At 38.1% G+C, this 23,043-nt stretch overlaps 1 protein-coding gene across 7 annotated transcripts in view; it reads right to left on the bottom strand.

Moving 5' to 3' along the window:
- Positions 1-20,297: 20,297 nt before the first annotated feature.
- Positions 20,298-23,043, bottom strand: part of MYO1B (myosin IB) — a 201,828-nt gene continuing 199,082 nt past the window's right edge. For all 7 annotated transcript variants that reach the window (XM_006069448.4, XM_044936636.2, XM_044936637.2 and 4 more), the window contains one exon: positions 20,298-21,627. In XM_006069448.4, coding sequence (XP_006069510.1) covers positions 21,504-21,627 — 124 coding nt within the window. In that variant the 3' untranslated portion in view covers positions 20,298-21,503. The remainder of the gene's footprint in view (positions 21,628-23,043) is intronic.

Here is a 23,043-nt window from a genome sequence, read left to right as displayed (position 1 = left end):
GAGTCCCTTGTAGTGAAACATGGTATCGCAAGACCACTATCTGGGTGTTAGATTGTGGAGGGTGTTAGATTGTAGGTCATTGCAAAGAATTTTGCTTGGACATATCCAAGGATAAAATAAGATCAAGTACCTCATGTGTTTATAATGAAAGTTCCAATTCAGTTATGAAAACACCAAGCTTTTACTTAACCTCTTCTCTATTACTTTAGTATCTTTTTTCTTCCACATCAAAAATCCTGATTCTCAAGGAACCAGAGACAAAGGAGATGATAGAATTGTTCTCAGGGATGAAAAAGATGACAGACCTAAATATCTTATGATTAGTTATTTGTCTTATATTATACACCTAATAGTCTCAGGATAGCAATTATAAGATTAACAGCAATATGATTACTGAAAATATTCTCATCTCCACTTTTAAACAGCTGTACAATATCTACACTATCAGAGGATATAGCTCTAAGCATTCTCTGTTAGTATTTAGTCATCTTAGTCCTAGGGGACTGTTGAACCTAATGGGGCTTCTCTGGTGGCTCAGATGGTAAAGAATCTGCATGCAATGTGGGAGACCTTGGTTCAATCCCTGGGTCAGAAAGATCCCCTGGAGAAGGGAAAGGCTACCCATGCCACTATTCTTGCCTGGAGAAATCTATGGACAGAGGAGCCTGGCAGGCTACAGTCCATAGGGTTGCAAAGAGCTGGACATGACCGAGCGACTACACTTTCACATCTGTACTTAATGTTTACCAACAATCCTTATGTCAGTCAATATCTGTCTAGTTATTTTGTTGTCTGAAGCACATTTTCTGGAAGATTTCACAGCAGGAATCATGGAAACAATATTCCCTGAGATCTGTGCCCATTATACTTGAAAGTTATGCTGGATTTTAAGAAATCTTTGATTCACACTTGTTTCCTTGAAGATCTTAAATTTGTTGCTTCATAGTTTTCTCACATAGAGCACTAGTGTCAAGATATATAATAATCTAATTTTTTTCCTTATAAATTATATACTTTTTCTTTTCTAGATACTCAAAGGATATCTTCATTTCCTTTAGAGCTGACTGACATGTCTTGGTGTTGATCATCATAGGTCAGTATTCTAAGGGTAGATGATATGTGCTTTAAATATTTAGTTTCAAGTCTTTAATTTCAGAAAGATTCTCATATTATCCATACATTCTATTTTCTTTGCCTATCTTTAGTATTTATTGTGTTCTTTTAAATCATTTTCTATTTATCTTCATTTCTTTATTCTCTTTTATTTTTAAGTATTTTTATTAAAAAAATGTTCACTTTGAGATAATTTTAGGCTGTCAATAAAAATATATAAAAAACATACAAAGAATTCCTGTCTACCGTCTGCCTAGGTTTCCCTAAACGTTAACATCTTTACATATCCAAAGCACAATGATCAAGATCAGGAAACTAACACCAATATAACTCTATTATCTAATCTGTAGGCCTTAAATTTTTTCAATTGTTTCACCAATGTCCTTTTTCTCGTTCACTATTCAGTCTAGCATCACATATATCTGTCTCTTTAGTCTCCTTTAACTTTAAACAGTTCCTCCATCTCTCCTTATCTTTCATATTTTTGAAGAGTATTGGTCAGTTATTCATAGACTGTCCCCCAGTGTGGGTTTATCTGATAAAAAGAGATTTAAGGAATCGGTTCACATGATTATAGAGATTGGCAAGCCCAAAACTGTAGGTGGTATCAGCAGACTGAAGACCCAAGGAAAAGTTGATGCTACAGTTCAGGTCCAAAGGACATCTGCTGACAGATGCTTGGGTGAGGTCAGGCTTTGTTCTATTAAAGCCTTTAACTGATTAGATGAAGCCCACCCACATTTGAAGGGCAATGTGTTTTACTCAAAGTCCACCAATTTAAATGTTAACCTCATCCCAAAACACAGGAACCTCTAGAATGATATTTGACCAAATACCCAAGTACCATGGCCAAGCCTAGTTAACACATAAAATTAACCACCACAGTCACTATAATTCAGTTTGTGTTACTTGCAGCCAAAAGCATTTCTGATATATAGTGCTATCTGAAATCTATGAAAACCACTTAGATAGTTCAAGCATATCTCATTCTAGTTCACCTCAGTCATAACACACAAAGTATTTTTCTACTGTCTATATTTATCCTTTATCTCCTATATTCTCAACCAAGATCTATGCCTCTGAAAATCCTAGCATTCCATTGTATATCAAAGGTCCTAAGAAACACTGATATCTATGTGCTTTTCAACAGAGAATTATTTTTTCAAATTTTTATTCACATGTTTGTTATGGTATAGTCCCGTGATCTCTAATACAGTAGCCACTAGCTACATGTGATGAATGAGCATTGGAAATGTGGATGGTTTGAACTGAGATGTGTGATAAGTATAAAACATTAATACACATTGAATTTTTATTTAATTAAAAATGTAAGATAGCTCAACTTTTTTTACATTTATTGCATGTTGAAATGATAAGATTTTGGATCTATGGGGGTCAAATAAAATACACTAATTATTAAAATTAATTTTGATCTTTTTACTTTTTTAATATGACTACCAGAAAATTTCAAATTACACATACGAATTGCATTTGTGGCTCATATTATCTTTAAAATGGGCAGGGGTGGTATATAATAGAATTTTCTTTAAAAATTATGGTCATTTTATAATTTATCAATATTGCATGTACATTTTACTTGGATTTAAAATTTTTATTCAAAAATATATTGACTTGTTTTATTATTTTTTTAAAAGGCTAGCCAGAACACTGTTCAGAGTTCAGAAAACAAAAATTATAATGAAAAATCCTATGTGTAATGAAAGGGTTATAAGAACAGAGAATCAGCACTTTGTGTCCAAAAAGTTTAGCAATTTTCCCAGCTCACTGAATTGTGGGAACTCAGCTTTTCCAGGGAATAAATATGCTATTTTTAACATTTTTATTATACAATTTGTCACAGGCTGTCTCATGAGAGTATCAACAATCAGTTTCAAACAGAATCCAACCACAAACACTTCTCCACATGTGACTTGGAACATCTGTCCTGCTTGAGTCCTGTCCACCTCAGGCGAGGGCTAGTCTGCTTTTGATTCTTACTCTCCTAAAATCCTTTGTCCTACTTCCCACACTGAACATGAGGTAGGGTGAAAACCATCTTCTAGGGCCAGCCTTCAGCAGGTCTATGTCCTTGGCTTCCCCTCACTGAAGACTGAGACCCTTTCAGATGGAGGCAAGTGCTGCATTCCAGGGATATCACTGACTCAGTGATTTATGTGGCATTTCCCCTAATGATTCCAGATGCAAGCTTTGATCTAGAAGAAAAATCCAACCAGGCACCTCCTAGCTGAAGAGTTCATCATATCTGCCCTGAGCAGAATGCTTCAAGCAAGAGGTACAGACTCTCAGAAGACTACATCGTCACATAATGAAGAAAAGACTCATGACTGGAAAATAGAAAAAGAAAATATGCTTATTCATTCAAGGGCACTGAGGCCATCAAAGACACCAAAAGAGGGTGACCTAGTGGGATGGGGAGAATTACGTAAAGGGATCCCAGGAGTCTTAACTCCCCTTAAAGCAATATCAGTCTTTTTGACGTTAGACACTCACTAAACAATTCATTGATGATGTTGGCTATCTAAATAACTGCCATGCTAGGTGCTTTCCTAAAAGAAAAAAAATCTTTAGTGAAGCAAAACTATCCCAAAATTATGCTTTCCAAGTGCAGATCTCCATACCAATTTTTCTTTAAATCAGGGAAAATTCCAGTTCATGTAAGAGGTCGAGTCTTCAGAATAGCACGCATGCAAGTAAATGCTTGACACTTCAGCTCATCCCAGTGGAACAAGGAGACACACTACACCTCTCACTACTGTGTATTCATGTGAGAAAATACATACTTAGGTGTTTTCAGCAATGATAACAAGACTCATAAGAAAGCATTTGCCTTAATAGGAAACAGATCTCATTTTTAAGAAGATTATTATGAAAGTAGCTGAAAATATTTAAGCAGAATTGATAGGAATAAAAATCCACTGTAAAAGTAAATACATTTGAATGAATATATGCCATTCCTTTATTATTTTACATGTTATTAATATTAAATATTAATATACTGTTCCTTTTGCCATGCTTGTAATATGACAACTATGACAGAGAGATAGTGAAAGTTTCAACTTGAGTTAGACTCAAGTTAAAATCAGTCCTATCATAACTTTTCAATTCAGTCTTTTAACTGCAATGACTATGTTACATGTAGTATATGTATATATTTTGTACATAGGGCACAATTTTTATTTCCAGACTTTTACAAGGAGTATTACACAGTTTTATGTCATTACATAGTCTTCACAGTATTTCTATGAAGACTGTTTAATGGATGCATAAATCAATGAATTAAAGGGAAGCAATAATGTTGGAAAATAAAGAAAAGAAATTCTGCAAAGTCAATATAGTATTTCCATTGGAAGAATGTTCTCACAATATGCCTTTTAATTTCAATACCTAACGATAATTCATGCAACTTGTGGGAAAGGTGTGCCACCTTATGTAGTTAGTGAATGGTCTTCCACATCAACAGAGGGACAGTTTCTGTTGTTTGGTTTTTCCCTTTGGAGGAAGAAAAGTCTAAGTGACAGATAGGCCACAACCTGGGAAGGAGACCCAGCACCAATGCCTACATTGCAGGGCCATGATCACATTCTTCCTCTTAACAATGATGTTGTTGGAGCAATGGCTAGATAAAATATTTACATCTATTTTTAAAAAGCCAGGTCCTTAACACTGAAATGCTTCTTTCAACACTTCATTGGGTTTTGCCCATGTTGAAATCCCCTCTAACTAGGCAGATAGGCTATAATTCTTAAAGTTAGGTTCATTGTTAGATACACAAATATCTTTCCCTATAAAAATAGTTCTAAGAAATAGCTGGGATCCTACACTTATATACCCAAAGGCTATTTATACTATAAAGTGGTTGAAACATTATGTTTGCAATGATACCTAGTTGAAAATAATACTATATAATATTAAGCATTAAAAGAGAAAAATAATGAGGTAAAATAAGAAATACTTTCACTGAAAAGCAGCACTTAAGAAGTTTTAACTAGAAAAAGATAAGGAGATAGAATTTTATGTTTACTTCCAAGGATTTTAGAGTTTGATCATATTTTTTTTTATAATGTCTACTTTCAGTTGCTTAATAATTTGATGCATTTGTTAATTTAATGTAAGCTCGAGGAGTCTAGGGACTTGTCAATTTTGTCATTATATCTGACCACCTAGGATAGTATCTGACATATAGTAGATGCTCATTAAATACTGCATTCTCTCATTAATTCAGCAAATATTTATTGAACATCTGCTATGTGCCTGCCACTATATAGAAACTAGGAATATAATAAAAAGAAGTCAGGAAAAGCCAGTCTCCACCTTCATAAGTTATTCTCCTATTGGGAAAAGAGAAACTCACTAATGAATCTTACTAATGAATCTCACTAATGAATGCAAACCTGAGTTCAGTCCCTGCATTGGTAAGATTCTGTGGAGGAGGGCATGGCAATCCACTCCGGTATTCTTGCCTGGAGAATCCCATGGACAGAGGAGCCTGGGGGACTATAGTCCATAGGATTGCAAACAGTCAGACATGACTGAGCGACTAAGCACAGTGAATGTAAGCATCCGAAGTTAGCCAAGGGCTCTGAAGCAAAGAGTTACTTTGTCATGATTAGCACACATTTCTTTTTTTTTTGGTTCAAAACTGCTGTGAAGATGAAGAAATACAGTTCTCCTGAGGAAAACTGAAAGGCTAAAGGGCAATAAGAAAGGAGATTATAAAGAGTATGTGCAAGCAGAAAAGAATAAACTTTTCAGAGATGCAGTGAACCAAGCTGAGAGAATGGAAAGACAGATGAAATGCAGCACCTCTCAGGGAAAATGAGGTGAAAGGAGAGAACGTGAGAAGGAGATATCCTCCCCAGGGCACAAAGCGATGCAATCCAGAGTGGGTCAATGGGTGTGGAATGGTGAGGGATGAGGGAGCAGAAATGTCACATCATTCAAATACACAAGATGTTTCATCCTTAGGAAGTTCCTCTGTTGTCTTTCTGAAAAGTTAATTTTATGATTTAGACAAATATGTCTCAATAAAATTATCTTTATAATTGAGTTCTAGAAGACTAATTGGAAGGAGAGATGTAAGGCTGTAATTGACACTTAATTATTAGAGAGTGTGGTAAGACAGCCAACTTGAACTGCCTCTATACACAGCAATGTTTCTTCCCACTTATTATCCAGCCCTGGTCACTGTGTCTTGCCTGCTGTTCTGTTCAGACAGTTTGGCCATGTCCCTCTCTCCCTGGTGTTATCATCGGTTCTCTTATGTCTCTCATCCTTTGTCCCCATAAGTCTGTCAGAATGACCCAGAGCCAACACACTAGTCCCCTGCTGCATAGAGGGATGGAGCATCTTCCTGATGGCATGAAGGAGACTACATTTTTCCAGTAGAGAAGAATTAACAGTGGCCTTCAGAGGTTCTGGCATCAGAGTCTTTGCTTGGTGGAATGTAGTAGATACAGTGCATGGATTTCTATTTTGTTCTTTTGCTTTTTCAAAATTTTAACCCAAGTGTTAGGAACTTTGAGGGATAGGACATGGTTTTTTCAACAAGGCAGAAAGATGCAGGATTATGTTGCAAAATAGTTACAAAACTATCTCCAGCACTTCCTGATTAGATGTATCACAGATAAGGACATCTGCCTATTTGCAAGATGAGGTTAAAGTTCAAAGAAGCAAGTGCATAATGGGGTTACTTTTCCTTTCTTTCTTTTTTAATATATACCCATGTGTATATGGTGGGGTGGGGTTGGGGGCTTCCCTGATGGCTCAGATGGTAGAGTCTGCCTGCAATGCAGGAAACCAGGGTTCGATCCCTGGGTCAGGAAGATCTCGTGGAGAAGGGAATGGCAACCGACTCCAGTATTCTTGCTTGGAGAATCCCATGGACAGGAGCGTGGAAGGCTACAGTCCATGGGGTCACACAGAGTTGAACATGACTGAGCGAAACACACATGTGTATATGTGTACATGTGTATATGTGTATGCAGGCACACTGTCTTCAGAGGGGAGGACTCTGGACACCTTTTGTTTTGGGAAATAATTTAGCCACAAGAGAGACTGGATCATATGGTTTCAAAGAATAACATATGTTTGATGTTACATTTAAAACACATTTATTTTAAATATCCATCTGTCAGCCACAAGCCCATGGAAATCTTATGACTGCTAAGTCAAGAGAGGCCCCCTATCTAAAATTTAAATGCAAATAAGTCTTCCTGTGTTGAATAAGTACCAGAAAAAGATGGAGGGAGAGTTGACACAGTTAGCTTCTTAGCATCTGGGCCCCCAAGGTTTTCAAGGGGAACAGTAGAAAGTTATTCCCTACAAAACTTAAATGAAGCATAAATTAAACTCTGCAGATGCAATTATTTCTCTTTACAGTCCAAGGCACCAGCTGGGTAGGCTCAAGAGCCATTTGGTGCTCAGGGGGCAGTTTGCCAGGCTGTCTCTTCTCTGTTTGCTGCCACTCAGACCAAGTGCTGAAGGACATGGTTAAGATGCTGAAACCACCACCCTCTTCCTCCTTACTTTAGTAGTTGAAAAAATACTTTAAAAACTGTTGCCATTTTTGCTTGTGGAAAACATACCTGATCACATTATTCTAATCTTTTTTTCAGTAACAGAATTATTCTATTCAGCAGCTTAGAAAATAAGACAGGCAACAGAAAAAGTAATAACTTACTTTTTAAAACAGAAAGCAACAAAAAACCCTAAGTGCTATATAGCAGATACTCTATCAACAAAACAAAATCTGTCTCTAGAGGGATAATACAAATATGGCTTTCTTGGGCATATTCTGAAAAATTCAGTATTTTTATAAGTTTTATCTGTAATCACTTTATAAATTTCTGATCACTTGGTTTTGATTTTTCTCTAACTGGAAGTATAACAAGTCAGTTCCTTTACAAGCAGAGAAGCGCCAGGCTGCCACATTGAACAGTGTGGGTAACTCTGGGGTTGCTGACTAACTGCCCTGCAGGCAGGGCACCAGGAAAGCACCTTAAGTAGGTGAAGAAAGGGAGGGTGCCAACTCTCTGCTTTTTAAGTGAAGACCCAGTGCTGCTGTCGTTTACAGCAGAGGAGACTTCAGAGCTGCTTCAGAAGAGAACCAAGGTAGAGATTATGGTCACAGTTTTTATACAGGATTCTCTAATCATATTTTCACCTGTAGCATAGTTTACTGTGGGCCATTTTAATCTTCATCAATTTAATATCAAATATCAAAAGTACTCATTTGGGTTACTAATTTGTTAATAGAAAATTGTGAGCAATCTTCCCCAGATATTTTTAGGTCCACTCTCCAATGCCAATAATTTGGGCTCCTGCTTTGCATTTATCCTGAGGAGGCTTAGAGATGGAGTAATTGGAGAGATTGAGATAAGTGAGGAGAATAACAGGGCCAAGTGACCACTAGTGAAGGTTTGTCCTTAAAAAAGAATAAACATGAGCCCAGTGTGTGCAATAGAAGCCCTGGCTGTGTGTAAACCAGGATTAAAAATTAATGGAGCTGACAGACTCTAGGAGCTTCCAATCTGCTCTAAAAAGCTCTTTCTCAAAGATAAAAGATGTCAGGGCCCCTGGGTCTAAGCAGTATAAATCTGTATGAACACCCATCATTACTTCATCAGAAGCTGCAGACATTGGCTTACTGCAGCCTCATGAAACTCAATCAGTTTCCCTGATCCTTCCTATTAAATAAACGGTGTGTTGCAAGCAGTCACATTGTTCTAAACAACAACAAAAATTGAAGTGCCAAGTCTCACGTTGCTGTTCTTCAGTCACTTAGTCATGTCCAACTCTTTGTGACCCAATGCACTGTAGCCCACCAGGCTGCTCTGTCCATGGAATTTCCCAGGCAAGAATGCTGGAGTTGAGTTGCCATTTTCTTCTCCAAGGGATCTGCCAACCCTAGGGATCGAACCCGGGTCTCCTGCTTTGGTAGGCGGATTCTTTACCACTGAGCCACCAGGAAAGCCTGCCAAGTCTCATACAGACTTAATATTACTAATTTAAACACACTCACTATCTGATAAAGTGACAATTTCTCCCTGAGATAAAATACCTAAAGGGTCTATGTCTTAGACAGCTGAAGATCTCTGTTATCTCCTCCTCCCTTTGGGGGAAATCAGAAGGGTCTACTCGATTTGTCTGAAACAGCCTTGAATCCAGGAAAGGCTCATCTGAATGTCTGAGTTAATGTCCGAGCCTGCCTGACATGAAACACTCTTCCCTGTGCAGCTCGTCAGCTCTTCTACAAAAGGTAAGTCCAGTGGGACTCAAATAACAATGGACATGGGGAAGATGCAAATATAGTTCTGAAATGGTGTTCATGACACCGGATAGTCGATACTTCTGATATTAAAGATAAGATGTTTTTGGAACATACACTATCTTTTAAAAATTTATTTCTTAATTGAAGGATAATTGCTTTACAGAATTTTGTTTTCTTGTCAAGCATTAACATGAATCAGCCACAGGGAATATACACCATCTTAATTAGCTTAGAGGTAACTCCAAAGAATGAATGAAGACCAGAGGAAGACTTACTTAATTGTTCATATAAACGTTACTTTCCTTAAGATTGCAAGAGAGAAAATCTCTTTCTGAAATATTTGCCTGGGAACTGAGAACAATCCATCTGCTTGTGCCTACTTCTTGCCAGAGGGATGGTCTCAAAAAGTTATTATATAAAGTTACTGGTGGTGGGGAGAGTGGAGAGATGTGGGAATTGAATTATTATACAGAAATATCTTTCAGAAAAGTGGGGTTGAACATTCAATTGTATAACTTGAATGAACAAAGACAGAAATCTTCATTTAAGGGAACACTCAGGAAAAAGAAATGGCAACCCACTCCAGTGCTCTTGCCTGGAGAATCCCAGGGACGTGGGAGCCTGGTGGGCTGCCGTCTATGGGGTCACACAGAGTCGGACATGACTGAAGTGGCTTAGCAGCAGCAGCAGTGGGTAGGGGGAGGTGAAGGGACAGAGGGTTAGAAATGGAGAAGTTTTGTTTCTATCTGATCTATTTATTGAACAATTATTATGCTCTAGGTATTGCCAGCTTGGGTTTCTACATGGGGTCCATCTCTCCTGCTTATTTTTTGTACTGTGGCATCCTCCATTAATATATGCTCAGTCATGTCTGACTCTTTGAGGCCAGACTCTTCTGTCCATGGAATTTTCCAGGCAAGGATACTGGAGCGGGTTGCCATTTCCTACTCCAGGGCATCTTCCTGACCCAGAGATTGGACCCATGTCTCTTGTGCATCCTGCATTGACAAGCATATTCTTTACCACTAGCGCCACCTGAGAAGCCCCTTCCACTAATATCCACCACTGTAAATTCATAAATGAAAATTCAGGAGTTTGAGCATCCTTTCCTAATCCAACTAAAGGAGCCTGTGGTAGGGAGTGAGAAAACCAGGAGACACGGATTACAGTATGGTTTTGCCAGAGACCATAAAACCTTGGACCAAATTATTGAATCTCTCTGGGCCCTGATTTTTCTTACCTGTAATGTAAAGGAACTGGAAGTTACAGACTGCAATTCTCAAACTATGGAGTTTTGGCAAGGGATCCATGAGTCTACATGAAGTTCTGTTTACCATACCGATGAGAGCAAACATGTATTTCCACTTTGCAAATGTGTCGAGATGTTCTATGATTAAGAAAATGCAAACTTACCAAATGCATTCAAAAATTACGTATCTGCCCAGTCAGAAGATGTTAAAAGCATGAGGTCATGCAGGTATTCATGAATAAATTAAGAAGGGGTCTTCATACTAGACAACATTGGGATCCACCCAACTACATGACAGAGAAGATCTCAATATTGTTTCACTGCTACTCTTGAAACTCCACTGTGAAAGGAAAGATTCTCGTTTCAGGCAAGAGTTGAAAGTGTTTTCCCTTCACTAACACTTTTAATCCTCAGCATCCACATTCTAAGTCAGAATGGCAACTTGTGAGACACTCTCAATGTACCTTCATTTGAAGAGCAGTATCAGGTTTCTACCAAGCAATCAAATGGCATTTTTGTCTAACGGTGTACATTTGGCAAGACTTGTTGAGGTGAAGTCTAAGATAAAGCAAAATGGCCCATTCAGGGATCTGATTTTGGTTTAAAGACATTTTATTACCTTCATGAAAAGAACAGTGATGTAATTATTGAATGATAAGTGACTTGGTCACATCAAAATAGGACTTGATGGCAAAACTAAGAATTTAAATCTTTGCACCCAATATAAGGTAGCGCCCATTCCTAGAATGTAGCATGTCTTAGCAGAAAATATAACTGGCCCTTGAACAATGCAGGGATTAGCATCACTGACCCTCTACACAGTAAAATTCACGCACCTTATAGTTAGCTCTCCATGTATATTGCTCCTCCATATCTGTGGTTTTAGAACCCAGGGATTCAACCAACTGTGGATTCTGTAGTTCTACAGTATTTACTATTGGAAAAAAACTGCATGTAAGTGGACTGAAAAGTTTACACCCATGTTGTTCAAGGGTCAACTGTAGAACGAAATCCTGAAATGGTTGCCCCAAAGAACAAGTATCCAGAGATGGGTTTGTTTGGCAGGTAAGTTGACAACCATGTGACTAACGATGACTTCTGAGCAATCCAGGATGAGGACAGCAGACCTGTACACGCAAGTGCCCATTAGAAATGGCATCTTTAGAAAGAGAGATGAATGGTGTGTCTGCGTGTACACATATCTGCATGTGTACTTGTGAAATAAGTGGTTTCAAACAAACTCTGTGTGTCTGCTGTGGTTTGGGGGCAGTTCAAGACACCACATGGTATCCTCATCTGTGGGGTTTCTTTCTAGTGGAAGGAACAAATCGGTGGGTGTATTTCCTTCCCTTTTTATAATGTTTCTGTGCCAGCTCCCAACTGCTTTTCATTTAATATTACCAGATCCCATTTCTTTTTCAGATCCAAGTCCAATTTGTGCAAGGAAGTAAAGACAGCTGTTACCAAACTGCCTTGGAGATGATCAGAAAGACTAGATTCCAACTTCTGACATTTCCTGGATATCTACCTTAATTTGTCCATAATACCCAGACACAAGAACTTTTCCCCTATTTATATTCAAAGCTATGGTAAAGTGAATGTGCTTTCCAACAAAAATATGCTTATGAACATCTTTCTTTTTATTTTGGCTTATAGTCACCCAAATCTTACACCATTCAGGTACGACCTAAATAAAAAACTTATGATTATACAGTGAAAGTGAGAAATAGATTCAAGGGATTACATTTAATAGACAGAGTGTCTGATGAACTATGGATGGAGGTTCATGACATTGTACAGGAGGCAGTGATCAAGACCATCCCTAAGAAAAAGAAATGCAAAAAGGCAAAATGCTTGTCTGAGGAGGCCTTACAAATAGCTGTGAAAAGAAAAGTCAAAAGCAAAGGAGAAAAGGAAAGATATACCCACTTGAATGCAGATTTCCAAAGAATAGCAAGGAGAGATAAGAAAGCCTTTCTCAGTGATCAATGTAAAGAAATAGAGGAAAACAATAGAATGGGAAAGACTAGAGATCTCTTTTAAGAAAATCAGAGATACCAAGGGAACATTTCATGCAAAGATAGGCACAATAAAGGATAGAAATAATATGGACCTAACAGAAGAGAAAGACACTAAGAAGAGGTGGCAAGAATACACAGAACTATACAAAAAACATCTTCATGACCCAGATAATCATGATGGTGTGATCCACCTAGAGCCAGACATACTGGAATGTGAAGTCAAGTGGGCTTCACCAAGCATCACCAAGAACAAAGCTAGTGGAGGTGATGGAATTCCAGTTGAGCTATTTTAAACCCTTAAAGATGATGTTATGAAAGTGCTGCACTCAATATGCCAAAAATTTGGAAAACTAGCAGTGGCCACAGGACTGGAAAAGGTCAGTTTTCATTCCAATCCCTAAGAAAGGCAATGCCAAAAAATGCTCAAACTACTGCACAATTGCACTCAACTCACATGCTAGTAAAGTAATGCTCAAAATTCTCCAAGCCAGGCTTCAGCAATATGTGAACCATGAACTTCCAGATGTTCAAGCTGGATTTAGAAAAGGCAGAGGAACCAGAGATCAAATTGCCAACATCCACAGGATCATCAAAAAAGCAAGCGGGTTCCAGAAAAACATCTATTTCTGCTTTATTGACTATGCCAAAGGCTTTGACTGTGGGGATTACAACAAACTGTAGAAAATTCTGAAAGAGATGGGCATACCAGACCACTTGAGTGCCTCTTGAGAAACCTATATGCAGGTCAGGAAGCAACAGTTAGAACTGGACATGGAACAACAGACTGATTCCAAATCAGGAAAGGAGTACGTCAAGGCTGTATATTGTCACCCTGCTTATATAACTTATATGTAGAGTACATTATGAGAAATGCTGGGCTGGATAAAGCACAAGCTGGAATCAAGATTGCCGGGAGAAAGATTCAAATTCATTGGAAGGACTGATGATGAAGCTGAAACTCCAATACTTTGGCCACCTGATGCGAAGAACTGACTCATTTGAAAAGACCCTGATGCTGGGAAAGATTGAGGGCAGGAGAAGGGGACAACAGAGGATGAGATGGTTGGATGGCATCACCAACTCAATGGACATGAGTTTGAGTAAACTCTGGGAGTTGGTGATGGACAGGGAGGCCTGGTGTGCTGTAGTGCATGGGGTCGCTAAGAGTCGGACACGACTGAGAAACTGAACTGAACTGAACTGAAATCTTACAAATATTAAAGACAGAAATAAGTTTTCTCTCCTTCTGAGTAAATGTTATACCTGGGCAGTGTTAAACTTGTCAACCCCTTTTTGAAATTGAATCTCAAAAATGCCAGCTTAGACATCTGAATAGAAACTTACTGATTTTCCCCCATGAGGAAGTATGTGTAAATCACTCAGTCATCTCTGACTCTCTGACCCCATGGGCTGTAGCCCACTAGGCTCCTCTGTCCATGGAATTCTCTAGGTAAGAACACTGGAGTGGGTAGCCATTCCCCTCTCCAAGGGATGTTCCCAAACCAGGGACTGAACCCGTCTCCGGCATTGCAGGTGGATTCTTTACTGTCTGAGCCACCAGGAGAAAGTTATTAGGTAGTTTCAATTGAATAAAATGGTGCTGTTTCCTATCTAATAGATACAGCTCTATCTTCTATGAGCTTCTATTCTAAAAGCTGTTTTCAAACTTTAGGAAATTCATTTCAGGTCATTTTTAGGGGCTATAACAAGGAGAATGAGTCTTTATGATTACTCTGCTTCAGTATAAGTTAGATTACATTCTATGAGACAACAGAATGGCAATATTATCATACACATTATGCTACTGAATAAACAATGAAGATGACCTTGTAGCTGAAGGACTACTTTCAGATTTCTAAATGGAAGTTTTATTTTTTGCTTTGCAATGCCTCAACAAATCCACCCCTCTCCTTTCTGTGTATAAGCTAAGACCCATGTAAACTTCTTCCTTGTTTGATTTACAGACATGCATACCTTTCTGGGAAATGATTATTACTGTTACATATAAAATTAATAATAAACATGTTTTTCTATGTTTATAATTTGCCCCTCATAAAAAAAGAAGGGGGTGGTGAATGCATATGCCTTTACTGCTCTTCTCTGTCAATTACAATCTCTATGTCAGGAAAGCTGAGTTTGCAGAAATCATTTTAGAGGAGGCAATTCTGAATTTAACTAGCATAGAACTGCACACAAGAGAATGGAATGGCTGATTACTAGGAAATGATTCAAAAAAAAAAATTTAATTAAAAAAAGTGTTTGAGTACCATAGAAGCCAATGATATGAATTCCACTTGCAGTACCTCACAGCCTCACCTACAAACTATTATCACTGCACAAGGTAAGTCATCGTAAGACATGGTAAAAGTATTACTGTAGAAGACTATTAAAGAACCACCTCAGAGGTCTCTCATTATGTACCACAAAAGAACTGAGCTCTCTGATGGCTCAGTGGGTAAAGAATCTGCCTGTAATACAGGAGACGTGGGTTTGATTCCTGGATCTGGACGATCTCCTGGAGGAAGTCATGGCAACCCACTCCAGTATTTTTGCCTGGAAAATCCCACGAACAGAAGAGCCTGGGGGCTACAGTCCATGGGGTCGCAAAGAGTTGGACACAATTGAGCGACCAAGCACAGCACAGGAAAGAACTGAATTGAAGACAGAAACACCTAAAAATGAAAGAAAATACTCAAACACACTTTTTATGAAGACTGCACAGAAAACTGTAAATGGAGATGATTAGGGATATGGATAGGAGCCACTGAGTTAATGGAAAACCAAAATATCATATTAAATTAGAAGCTGCTAATTTACTTCAAGGAAGCCTTGAATCTTTTCTCCATATGATCCCATTAGAAACTCCCATGCCTGATCCAACTTGTGGCTAGAGAAAGGCTATTTAAGTTCCCATTTTTAGAAATCCAACTGTCACTACTTCAAGTACCTGAAAATGTATTAGTCTTAATGCTTTTCCCCCTTCTACCGCAAGAGTGTAGGACCTCTAAGAGTCATGAATTTCACTTCTAAATGACTATGCCAACATGTTGCAAAGCTACAAACTAATATTAGTTAGTACTAACACAAAGACACATAATCAATGTAATAAAGAATCAACCAGTACAGTGGGGCAGGGATGGCCTTTTCAATAAAAGGTGCCAGGTTCACTGCATATCAATGTGGAAAAAAAGGAATCTCGACTCCCTACCTTACACCATTCAAAAACAAAAGCAAACAAACAAAAACTCCAATAGACTAAAGAGCTAAATGGGAAAGGCAAAATAAAGGTTTTAATGGAAATCATAGACAAATATAATAATAAACTTGGGTAGACAAGCATTTTGTAAATAGAAAACTAGAAGTATTAACCATAAAGGAAAGAATCAGCGAATTGTACTAGGCTAAAAGGGAATATCAAGCCATCAAAAGGCACAGGTAAGCAAGCAAAAAGGAGACCAGACTGTGAGACAATACAGACCACACACACACCCTATAAAGGTCTCATATACAAAACAACTGCAAGTCAAAGACAGAGAATTTGAACAGAAAAAAATGTCAAAATACTTGAATAGGCACTTCACAAAAGATGATAAGCAAATGGACAACACTGAAAAGGTGTTTGGGTTCCTTAGTCACCAGGAAAATTTGAATTAAAGATCCATCAGAAGGATCAAAGTGAAAATGACGGTTAACACCCAGTATGGCAAGGATGTGGTGCAACCATGACCTCGTGCGCTACTGGGGAGAGTGTAAACTGCTGCCGATTCTTTGTAAAACAGTTTGACGGAATCTACTAAAGCTGGACACTTGCTTACCCATGAACCAGCAGCTCTATTCCTAGGTATATAACCAGCAGAAATGTATACAGATATTTACCAAAAGATGTTCATAGGAATGTTTGTAGCAGCGCTATGAGTAACAGCCAAATGCCCATCATGGCAGCATGGATTACAAAAGTGCTGTCTACTCACATGATGAAGTATCGTACAGCCAGGAGAACAAACTTTAGCTACATTCAATAATATAAATGAATCCCACAATTACACCTTCCCCAACTTATGACAGGACTACATTCCTGATAAACCCCATTGTAAGCTGAAAATTCCATAATCCAAAGGTGCATTGAATACACCTAACCTACCAAACAGGGTAGCTTAGCCTAGCCTGCCTGAAACATGCTCAGAACACGTACATTAACCTACAGTTGGGCAAAGTCATTTAAAACAAAGCCCGTTTTATAATAAAGTGCTGAACATCCCATGTGATTTACTGAATGCTACACTGAAAGTGAAAAACAGAAAGTTGTCTGGGCACAGAATGGTCATACGTGTATCAGCTGTTTCCCCTTGTGATCTCGGTGCTGACCAGGAGCCGCTGCCACTGCCCAGAATCACAGGAGCATCTCAGGCCCAGGCAAAGATCAAAATCCAAAATTTGAAGTCGTTTGAATGAAAGAGGCCAGAAAGAAGAGAATATACTGGATGATTCTACTTATAGGAAGCAAAAAAAAAAAAAAGGTCTAAATTAAAACATAATACTAGACAACAAAAACAAAGTTACTTTTACAAGGGATGACTGGGATGCAGGAAGTTTCTGGGTGCTATCTTTGGGGTGCTTCTTTCTTGGGTGCTAGTTATATGGACGTGTTCACTTGGTAAAAAATTCTTGGAAAGGTCCATTTCTGGTTTGTATATATTTCTGATGTGTATATCATTAAAAAAAATATTTTTAAAGAGAATATGCCAGATTCATTAATTGGTGCGAGAAAGAAAAGCAAAAAAAAAAAAAAAAAAAGAAGAAGTTGGAGTGAAATGACTTAAGAGAATATTCTTAAAAGTCCTCATCACAAGAATTGAGAGGTGATGAATGTTAACTAAACTTACTGTGATAATTTCACAATAACACATATAGCAAATCATGATGTTGTATACCTAAAACTACCTGGAGGAGGAAATGGCAACCCACTCCAGTATCCTCGCCTGGAGAACCCCATGGACAGAGGAGCCTGGCGGGCTCTATAGTCCATGGGGCTGCAGTCAGATGCGACTGAGCATGCACACACACCTAAAACTAAGTGTCAATCATATCTCAAAACTGGCTTAAAAAAAAAAAACATTAAAAAACTAACTGCAATGAAAAGGTAACTGGCTGATCTATTTCTTTTCTCAGTATTGCCAGGCCTTTTGGTGAATACGGAATTAAATTCTGTTCCCAGTTTTCTCCTTAAACACTGAGAAGCTGAAACTATTTTCCTTACAAAGTTAGAATTTTGTTGAATTTTATGAAATTGAGCAGTGGGATCTGGCCACCATGTCAGCAAAAAAAAAAAAAAAAAAAGTTAATGAGGAAGAGATTGTGGTTTACGCTCTACTGTGATTAACTCCAGATTTTGAAAATGATCTTCAAACCTAAGAGAACAAAGCAAACAACTTCAAGATTTGGAAGAAAACAACTGAAAAAGAATGAATTTTCTACCAAGTGGCTATTGGAATACAAGCTGATGAGACTATAAAGTGTCAGCTCATCAAGACTGAGGCTTCCTATGGTTCAGCTAGGCAAACCCTGAGAATGACAGCACAGAGAATGGAACTGTTAACATGAGAGCCAAAGAAAGAGCCCCTCCAATAATAACATAGCTCCTCAACATTAAATCTTCAAACGGAAAATGAAAACTCACAGCTGCTTTTCTCACCAGGAGGAAAGAAGAGCAAAATACTGCCCTTCCTTTTCATGAATTTGAGTACTGCAGTATTAATGGAAAAACAATGCCCAGTTAAAAAACAAAGGCTCCTACTACAATGTCTTTTGGCAAAAGAATAGACCATTACGGAATTGACCAGCAACTTACACCATTTCAAAAAGTGCTTGCTATTTGAACATCTTAGGGCCTAAACTACCTTACCTAATACACGAAAAACAGCATACAAAGAGAGAGAAAAAAAAACCAAATGCTGTTTTCTATTATATGTAGCTTCAAAGAATTTTAAACCATGCCGTAATTATCATAATTATACTCAATTACATGAACTTGAGAGTTCTCACTCAGCATATTACTTGAAATGCCATGATAATAAAACCATTTGTTCTCTTAGATTTCAGCCAATCAATTCTAAGGATGTGCCCAGGTCTCAGAACCCTTGGCCCTGGTACCTTGCCATTACAGACAGGCCCAGTATCCCCTGGAGTACGAGCAAAGGCACTCAAACTGCAGCTGAAGGTCTTCCATTTGAGTATTGGGTCCAAGTTATTATTCCGAGTATGAAATCACAAAGCTGTATCCAGCCTTTAAGTCGGTAACTTCCCCAAGTTCCTTTCTTGCCTGTGGTAGATGGATGTCAAAGTCAAGGGTAACTGCATCAACAATGCGGAAACTTGGCAATATCATGGTCTGATGTTTGGTCCTCACTGCCTGCTTACTTTTTTCAAGCGTAACATCTACAAGACACTCCAGGGGCCGGGCAACCAAGTGGTGGTTGGGAATAAGTTAGGGCTGTGTTACTAGGGTACACAGGAAATCTGGAGTGCCACCTGTACTTTAATTCTCCACTGCAGGACAGTGACAGAACTTCAAAGACACACAAATCGTGGATGCTCACCTGCTACAGTAGGTAACAGTACGGCTTATCAGTAATGTCTAGTTAGGTAGGACGTGGGTGAGCAGCACAGGCTGGTCTGGCCAACAATGCTGTGCCCTAAAAGCTTCCATTCAGGAAACAACCTAACGATGATCAACAGGGGACTGGATAAATATAGTGCATCCATACAACGGAAGACTATAATGGTACAAAGAATGAAGACTGAAAAAGGCAAAGTAAAGAACAATACCTATAACATATTAGCTTTTGTCTACTAAAGCAGGAGGAAGGTAAGAATCTCTATTTTTATTTCCTCTTGTAAGCATATGCATAAAGTCAAGTAAAAGAAAGATTGGGAAAGACTGAAGGCAAAAGCAGACGAGGGGAGCAAAGGGTGAGAGATAGATAGCATCACCGACTCAATGGACAGCAATCTGAGCAAACTCCGGGAGATGGTGGAGGACAGAGGAGCCTGGTGTGCAGCAGTCCATGGGGTTGCAAAGAGCTGGACACGACTTAGCAACTTAACAACAAAGTAAAGCAAAACCAACTGAAAACTATAGTTAACTTTTCAGGAAGGCATAGGAACTGAGCAAATGATGGGATAGAAAATCTGTTATATGTCTTTTCATACTTCTTTTTATGTCAAACAATGGGAATGCATCACATATTTTTTAAAGCATTAAAAAAAAACCCCACCTCTCAGTTCCAAATTTCTACTCACCTATTTCAGGAATCATCAATCTACCACTTTAGATACATGTTGGAAAAGACTAAAAGAAAGCAATTATATCTTCTACTTGAACCAATAAGCACAAAGGCTTTTGAGGATTTTTTTACAGCAACAACTTTTTTAAGTACAAAAGTTAAAAGAAAATCCCCAGAAAAATAGTTTAAATGACTGCTTCTGGTTTATAAAAGTTAAGTGAAATTCAATTACACAGAGAACATGTAATGTTTGGATTGTAAAGCCTTTCCATGCGATAATACATTGACACACAACTTAAGAAAATAGCTTGAAATACAAAAATACAGTTGTGATCCAGGAATGGCACCAAATTAGAACAGCTTTATTATTTAACATACCAATGTATATACATTATCCTCCCAAATAAGAAACAATTTTGATTCCAAAGTTTAAAATGTGATTTCCAAAATGAATCCTAACTGTAAATTTTGGGGTAAAAATAGTCCTGCAAATTAACACACATCATTTTGATCCTTGACTAAAATATGCACCCTGTACTAATCACCTCTCATACAAAATGTATATTACAAATAAAACTTTCAAAAAAGATCTCAGATGTTTACTGCATATCATAGAGAATGCTTACCACCATCTGAAAGGCTTTAAGCCCTTCCCTTTATTAGATGTTTAAAACAGATACTCAAATCTGGATGAAAACAACACTCTGCAGGTATTAGCATATCTAGGATCATATATGATGCTTATCAGAAAAAGGAATATATAACCTTGCTGGACTGCTTCTTTTACTTTTTCTAAAATAAGAATTACTCTTTCCTACTGTTTTAAAAGCAATGATAAGAGACGTGAACAAATTAAAGTCCTGTTCAAATGTCAGTTTTCTCTTTTCAAAGAGAAACCACATGTAGAGGCATTTTTACCCAGTCATATATTTCTACTTCCTAGGACCAGCCCTTCTTGAAGTATATATTGATAAAGACCATCCTACAGGGTTCCTAATGAACGCTGTCCATTATCACCAGTAACTGTTCTCGTCTCAGCATTTTCAAACTCTCTTAGCTCTGGTAAAGCCAGCACAAACCATCCAGAACACAATGGCCTTAAGGGAAAAAAAAAGGGGGAGCCTACTAATAAGTTTTTGTATCGCCTAGTACAGTGCCTAGCACAGAGTAGGCATTCAATAAATAGGTGACGAATGGATGCACTATCTTTTAAGACCGTTTCCTACACTTAGATGTATTAATGATTTATGAGTAATATGTTGCATTAGGGCACACAAATCTAACATGATGACTAAACAAAGAACACACATGACATGGCAGAGATACTGTTAGCGTCTACAATTCCGTCCCAGGGCAGCATGTGTACTTTAGGGTTAAAACTATTCCAATAATAAGAATTGATTAGTCAAATATTTTTATTTTGCCAAGGGACTCTAACAGTATTAACCTTTGGCAATTCCCCAACATACAATGAACTCCAAACAAAACAAAACCAAATTGCACTGTTACAAAGAAACGAGTCCATGGAAGCAGAGAGGAGGCGCCAGTTAAGGGACAGCAACTTCAAGGAGGCGGTTGTTTTTTCGCTTGCACGTTGGGACACTCCCGTTTTTCTGGTTGCCCTGAATAAACTTCACGCACACTTTGTCCTGCCTGAACTGCACCAGGAACCTAGGAGGAAATAATAAGACAAACTAAAGAAAAGTACACACAGAACAGCTGATGATTACATGAACACTAGCCTTTGTTTTTTAATGGATATTTACCTTGACAAGTATTCCCCTTTCCATCAGCCCTTCTAGCCCAGAGGATTATACCACCAGACATTACATTGCTTTTTGCTTCCAACGGCCACCATTTAGCCGTAAGTAAACCAAGTTCATTAGCTCATCATACTCCTATACAGTAAGAAGGACTATGAATATCCACATTTGGAATATTAATAGAAAGAAAACATGCTATTTTCCCTATTTTTCTCTACTTCTGCATAGCAAAAATAGTAAAATTATCAAAAAATTGAGAAAATGAAATACAGAAATACAGAGAACAGGTCCAGAGACACTCCAGACTATGGTTTCCAAATATTGGATATTTACACACTTCCTACACTACTTTTTTTATATCTATACACTAAATAACTGTGTTTTAAAATAGCTATCACCTACAGAATAAAAATGATGAAATCATAAGTCTGATCTGCCAGTTATATTTTTAATATCCATTTAAGTATATGTATACACATACACACGTATGTCATTATAAAAATTTAAAAATCTATCATGTACACCTAAAGACAACTCTTCTCCTACCAGTGGTACAAGCAGTACACTGTGGGAAACGGTATTTTAGTTCAATCTTTCCTTTCATAGACCAAGAGCAGTCAGGCATTTGCCCACAAGACTATTTGTCACAGCTTCCTACAAGAGACATATGACTGGCTTCCCCCTGGGCTGGGTGCTGTGAGGAACAGGCACTGCATGTACGAAATGAGGTCTCTGAGGCATCACCGAGGAGGCATACGGGCAGCATGGCTGTACTGGAACCCAGGCTCTCCCAGCTCTTTTCTCTCTACCATCAGAATCAGTATAGCATTACCATGTTTTCAGTGTGTTTCTCAGGGAACTGTTTCTGAGTTACTGGTGTATAATTAAATGAGTCAGTCTAAAAAGCATGTGGTAGGTCACATGTTCACTGGCACCCACGATAGCTCTGCTCTGTACACGTCAGTCTCTGCTTCAAGGTCTAAAGAGCCCATGTTTCGCAAGCATTATGCACTGGAGTGAAACGTGACACATAAGCTTGTACTCATCGGTGGTACATCTGAGCTTTAGATGGGCTGTTTCTTTTCAACTTGAAAGCACTAAAAAAGCAGCTCTAGTTCCAAATTCACCTGCGATCTCTCTCTAGCATGTATACTTAAATCTATGTGTCTCAGAGAAAAAACAAAATCTTTCAAGTTTAACACAAATACATACATTTAAAAGATCAAATATATTTACATTTTAATTTTTAAAGACAATCTGTAGTGTAATAAATGTAGAGGGAAGTTCTTTTCCCAACAACTTAAGCATACACCAGCTGTCTCCA

This window comes from Bubalus bubalis, chromosome 2, assembly GCF_019923935.1.
Source record: "Bubalus bubalis isolate 160015118507 breed Murrah chromosome 2, NDDB_SH_1, whole genome shotgun sequence".
Lineage (NCBI taxonomy): Eukaryota > Metazoa > Chordata > Mammalia > Artiodactyla > Bovidae > Bubalus > Bubalus bubalis.
Note: the sequence above shows the minus strand (reverse complement) of the source record. Positions and strands in the feature narration are given on the sequence as shown.